Raw genomic sequence first — 5,740 nt, 5'->3', positions numbered from 1 at the left:
GGAAAGGAGATGAAATCCAAGACCTTAAGCATAGATTTTATTGTCGTCGATGTAGCTTCTGCCTACAATACCCTGATAGACAGAACAACCCTAAATCGGCTTGGAGCAGTGGTTTCTACTCCCTATCTTTGCATGAAGTTCCCAACACCAGAAGAGATAGCTACCATCAGAGGAGACCAGAAGCTGGCGAGAAAATGTTACAATGAAAGCTTGAACCTGAGAGGTAAAGGCAAAGAAGTCAATACCATTGAGTTTGAAGGAGTCCGAGTTAAAGAAGAACTACGGCCATAGCCCGGAGGAAAGGCCGAAGAGGTATAAATCGGACAAGAGATTGGGAAGAACACCAATATAGGGCCAATTTAGCAGAAGATCTGAAGCAGAAGCTGGTACAACTCCTACAAGAGAATTTTGATCTCTTCGCCTTAAAAGCTTCTAACATGCTTGGAATAGATCCTGAACTCATGTCACATAGATTGGCTGTTTATCCGGGATCCCGACCTATCCAGCAAAGAAGAAGGAAGCTAGGACCTGAACGGGTTCAAGTAGTCAGAGCAAGTGCAAGCTCTGCTAGAGGCAGGCTTTATTAGAGAAGTCAAGTATCCGACCTGGCTGGTAAACGTGGTGTTAGTAAAAATACAGAATAGCAAATGGAGGATGTGTGTTGACTACACCGATCTCAACAAGGCATGTCCAAAAGACCCATAAACTCTACCCAATATTGATACCCTAGTAGATTCTAGCTCGGGATATCAATATTTGTCATTCATGGATGCCTACTCGGGATATAATCAAATCCCAATTTACAAGCCAGACCAAGAAAAGACATCGTTCATCACGCCAAGAGCGAACTATTGCTAGCTATGTGGTCATGCCATTTGGATTAAAAAATGCAGGGGCTACATATCAAAGGCTGATGAACAAGGTATTCGCACCTCACTTGGGAGAACTAATGGAGGTGTATGTAGATTACATGCTAGTGAAAAACCAAAGATGATGCCAACTTCCTGAACGATTTTTCGCAAGTCTTCAACACCATAAGATTGGATGGGATGAGATTAAATCCCGATAAGTGCACCTTTGTAGTGGAAGCTGGAAAATTTCTAGGATTCATACTAACACAAAAGGGGATTGAAGTTAACCCCGACAAGTGTAGAGCGGTCCTAGAAATGAATAGCTCGACCTGTTTAAAGGAAGTATAGCAGCTGAATGGCCAACTTGCAGCTCTATTCAGATTCTTGGCAGGATTAGCGTTAAGATCCCTACCTCTTTTTTCTCTACTAAAAAAGGATGTCAGTTCGAATGAACTCCTAAATGCGAAAAAGCATTTCAAGAGTTCAAAAGGTATCTAAGTCAACCTCTCATTCTTACCTGGCCAAAAGCAAGGGAAGAACTCGTGTTATATTTAGCTGTCGTCGAGAAGGATGTGGCATCAGCATTAATACAGGAAGATGAGGTCGGACAGCATCCTGTCTACTTTACAAGAAAGGCGTTACAAGGCCCTGAACTAAAGTATCAAAAACTTGAAAATTTCGCATATGCCTTGATAGTAGCATCTAGAAGGCTTCGGCCTTATTTTCAATCTCACACTATAAGAGTTCGGACGAACCAGCCCATGAAGCAAATCCATCAGAATAAAGATGTTATGCGCAGAATGGTTCAATGGGTTATAGAGTTATCCGAGTTCGACTTGAAATACAAAACTCGGACAACTATCAAAGCCAAATGCCTTGCCGACTTCGTAGCCGAATACACAGGAGATCAAGAAGAGGCCTCCGTGACCTGGGAATTATACGTGGATGGCTCCTCCAATAAAATTGGAAGCAGTGCAGGCATAATACTAGTCAATGAGAAAGGAATTCAAATAGAAGTATCCTTGAAGTTTGGATTTCTGGCCTCCAACAATCAGGCAGAATATGAAGCCCTGATTGCCAGACTAAAGCTACCCAATGAAGTCGGAGCAACCAAAGTAGTAGTCTTCAGTGACTCTCAAGTCGTGCCTTCTCAAATTAATGGAGAGTATCAGGTTAAAGACCCAAACATGAAAAGGTATTTAGAGAAAGTTATGGAGCATCTTAGGCAATTCCCTAAAACCAAGGTCAGACACATAACTCGAAAACTTAATAGCAGAGTAGACGCTCTCTCCAAATTAGCAAGTACCAAACCTGGGGGAAATAATAGAAGCCTGATACAAGAAACTCTCCAGGATCCCTCGGTCACAAAGACAGACAATAGGCTGGACGTCTTGCCAGTCTCCGGCCAATATCTCGGATGGATGACACCACTAATCGAATATCTAAAATTCGACATCCTTCCCAATGAACAAAAGGAGGCTCAAAGAGTTAGAAGGGAAGCACAGAATTACACTTTGGTGAGAAATGTCCTTTATAGAAAGGGAATATCTACATCATTGTTGAAATGTGTCCCAACCTCTAAGACGAAAGAAATCCTAGATGAAGTGCATAGTGGCATCTGCGGGAACCAATTCGGAACAAGATCTTTTGCTAGAAAAGTTATCCGAGCCACCAACGCAAGTGGCCAGGCCCGGTAAAGTAAAAAAAAAGGCCCAACCTAAAGAGTTGGCCTTCACTGTTCACTCGACCTTCTCAAAGAAGTCGGATTCGACATAAGCTATCAGATGTCACTTATTCAAATAAGTAATTGTCTCTTTAAATTTCTCACCTACTTCTAAAAGAGTGATTTTAACAACCTTAAGATAAAGTGACGGTTATCCACCATCAGAAGTGGAACTACTTCAACGGTGGTTATTGGATCATCACCTATAAATACACTGACACACTCAGGTAAACCCAGGTTCCAATATTCTAAACCTGCTTAACCCCTTGCTGACTTAGGCATCAGAGTGTCTTTGCAACTACCATCCCTATTCCTCAAAACACACAACTCGGACGGCGCCTCCCAGACAAGAATAACTTGGAGACCATTTTTCTTAAATATTTGGACCTTTCATTCCAGTCCAATCATCCGATTTTAGGTAAGTCTCAAAATACCTATCAAATTAAAAAATTTCACAGAAAACAAAAAAGATATAATGGATCTAGTATATTAAAAATCAATTAGATTTGTTTAACGTGCAATTCAAGTGATGAGTGGATTATTTAATCGCTATCACGCTCTTTTTTATTTTACTAGCCAACACCGATAGAATTAGAAAATTTTTCCTAAAAATAAAATAATATTTTTTTAAAACAAATTAAAAAATTTTAAATACACAAATATATCTTTTTTAGGGGACTGAAAAATGGGGTTTGTTTTATTTTTCTTTAAAGTCAAATAAAATAATCAAAATTAAATTGAAAAATTTCAATTTGTAATATGTTAATCTCGGTTAATTATAATATTTATATTATTTTGAATTTTAATTGTTAATAGTAAACTTTTAAAACAGAAGAGATCCTGCAAAATCACGTTGCATTGGGCCCAAATCGTTTCTTCCAAAATAAAATAAAATAAAATAAAATAAAATATTTTACCAAAAAAATACAATAAAAAAGATGTATTTGTATATTTAAGTCTTTTTTATTTAGTCACCAAAAAATAATGTCATTTTTATTTTGTTGGGAAATACATTGTTTTTATCTTTTAACATTTTTAATGAGTTCGGATAGGTTAGCTTTGTGTAATTAAGCTGTGAAGAATAGAAATTATATAAACTATATACAGTAGTGATGAAAATTTGAAGTTAAAATATTATTAGTATCAATGTACTATATACAAGAATAAACTAATCAATGATAATGGAGTCGGTGGAAGTGGCAAATGCCTGTAATTTGATTTTGTTGATATTCTAGAACCTGAATTAAAAAAAAAAAAACACTTTATTGTATATTACCTAAAAGCTCCTTTGAAATTATTGAGTCTAGCTGAACTAGTAAGTTCTTAATAATTGAATTGACAAACAGAGATGAATTTTAAATTAAACACGGTACACACATCAAAAGACAAAAAAAAAAAAAAATTGCATCATAATTATTTTCAAAAAATAAAATAAAAAAAATCAGTCTTCAATAGAATGTTACCTTATTTGACATTCTTTATTTAGTTATCACTTACTTTATTTTTCATTCCTTAATTACTAGACTAACTAAAAATGATCTTATTTAACTTAATGTATAATAATATTCAATTATTTTGATCCAAATGATAATTAAGGAATATAAAATAAAATAATTTTAAACTATTTTAGATTAATTTTTTATTGTCTTCAATTTTTACAATGCTAAGAAAACCAAAAATTAAAATTATTTTATTTAATTTAATATTCATAATTCTATGTAACATGTATAATTATTTATTATAATAAATTATTTAATTATTTCAGTGATAATTAAAATATTAAATAAAATAAATAATAATTTAAAATATAAAATAAAATAATTTTAGATTGATTGGTACTGATTTTTTTTATTATTTTTCAATTATTTTTGTAATTTTTAATTGTGGTCCGTAATATTGGTATTAATAACTACAATTACAATGGTCAAATTTACTTACTTTCTGTTCTTCTTTTCATTGCAATATAATGATAATCACAATTCAAAATTATGCAATAAATGTATGGTGAAAACTTATTATATATAATTATTTTTATGTGAAATTGATATTTAACAATTATTAAATAATTTAATAAATTTAATTAAATTATTATCTAATAATTCTAAATTATTAACTTCGAATGAAGACAATTTTAGGTGAGCTTTTATCTAAATATATTATTGTTGGGTTTTCAGTTAATTATTATTAGGGAGAGAGCCATACCTAAAACCTGTGGGCTTGAGTGGAGCATGAAAATGAGGATGAACATGGCATTTGAGATAATCCCTCCACAAAAGGTTCTTTTCCACATTGACATTGAAGCTTGTCCCACACTTTATTGGATCCAATATATTCCCTCCTTCATATTGCTTTCTATCTTGCTCAGGCAAATCATAAAAGCTTTGGCTTGCCCTAAGCAGCTCCTCCCTCAGTGTCTGCGACACCCCATGATTGATAAGCTGCAATATTAGTCAAGAATCCACAAGTGTTTTATCATTGATAGAAGTAAACAGAATGGAACTCTTTTTTTTTTTTAATTCTATTCATTGATTATAAATGGCAGCAATGTGATTATAATAATATAGTTGAATTACTTTTTGTATTTACATGCGTGTGATAGTTGTGGGCTTGTGGCTGTTTTACAAATACATTATTGCTACAAGGAAAAAGAATATTTTTTTTTACCTTTGTTAATTATCCAAATTAAAAAAAAGGATTTGTTGACGGTCGATAATTGACTAAAAAGATTGTCTTCTTTTATAAAACTACAATTTTCATCCTGTAGAAAGAAAAACATTTTACATACCAAAAAAATACGTTCAAGAATAAAATAAATAATCAATATGATCCTTTAATATATATGTAAATATATATTTGAAAAGGATAATTACATAAAAACGCTTATCTTTTCAAATGATTTTGTAAAAGTCGATAAAATTGTTTTTAAAAAAATTACAATTTAATTTATTAGAAATATAAATATTTATGTGCTTCTTTTTATCGGTATAAATTTTTACAAAAAATAATATAGTATCATAACAATATTAAAATTTTTGTAATTTAAAAGTCTAAAGTTCGATATTTATTAATTTCAAAAGATCCATGAAAAAAATCATATACACAATATTCACGCGAATTCAAAATAAAAAATGTTTCAAAAATATAATTTTTTACATATCTCCTCATG

At 32.6% G+C, this 5,740-nt stretch overlaps 1 protein-coding gene across 1 annotated transcript in view; it reads right to left on the bottom strand.

Moving 5' to 3' along the window:
- LOC127740557 (2-oxoglutarate-dependent dioxygenase 19-like) overlaps nt 1-5,021 on the bottom strand; it is a gene marked incomplete at its 5' end in the record, with an annotated part of 50,032 nt that extends 45,011 nt beyond the window's left edge. The window contains one exon of the mRNA XM_052251606.1: nt 4,777-5,021. Within this exon, the coding sequence (XP_052107566.1) occupies nt 4,777-5,021 (245 nt within the window). The remainder of the gene's footprint in view (nt 1-4,776) is intronic.
- Nucleotides 5,022-5,740: the final 719 nt, after the last annotated feature.

The sequence above is a fragment of the Arachis duranensis genome, chromosome 7, assembly GCF_000817695.3.
Source record: "Arachis duranensis cultivar V14167 chromosome 7, aradu.V14167.gnm2.J7QH, whole genome shotgun sequence".
Taxonomy (NCBI): Eukaryota; Viridiplantae; Streptophyta; class Magnoliopsida; order Fabales; family Fabaceae; genus Arachis; species Arachis duranensis.
The sequence above is the reverse complement of the archived record's forward strand: the minus strand, read 5'-3'. Positions and strand labels throughout refer to the sequence as shown.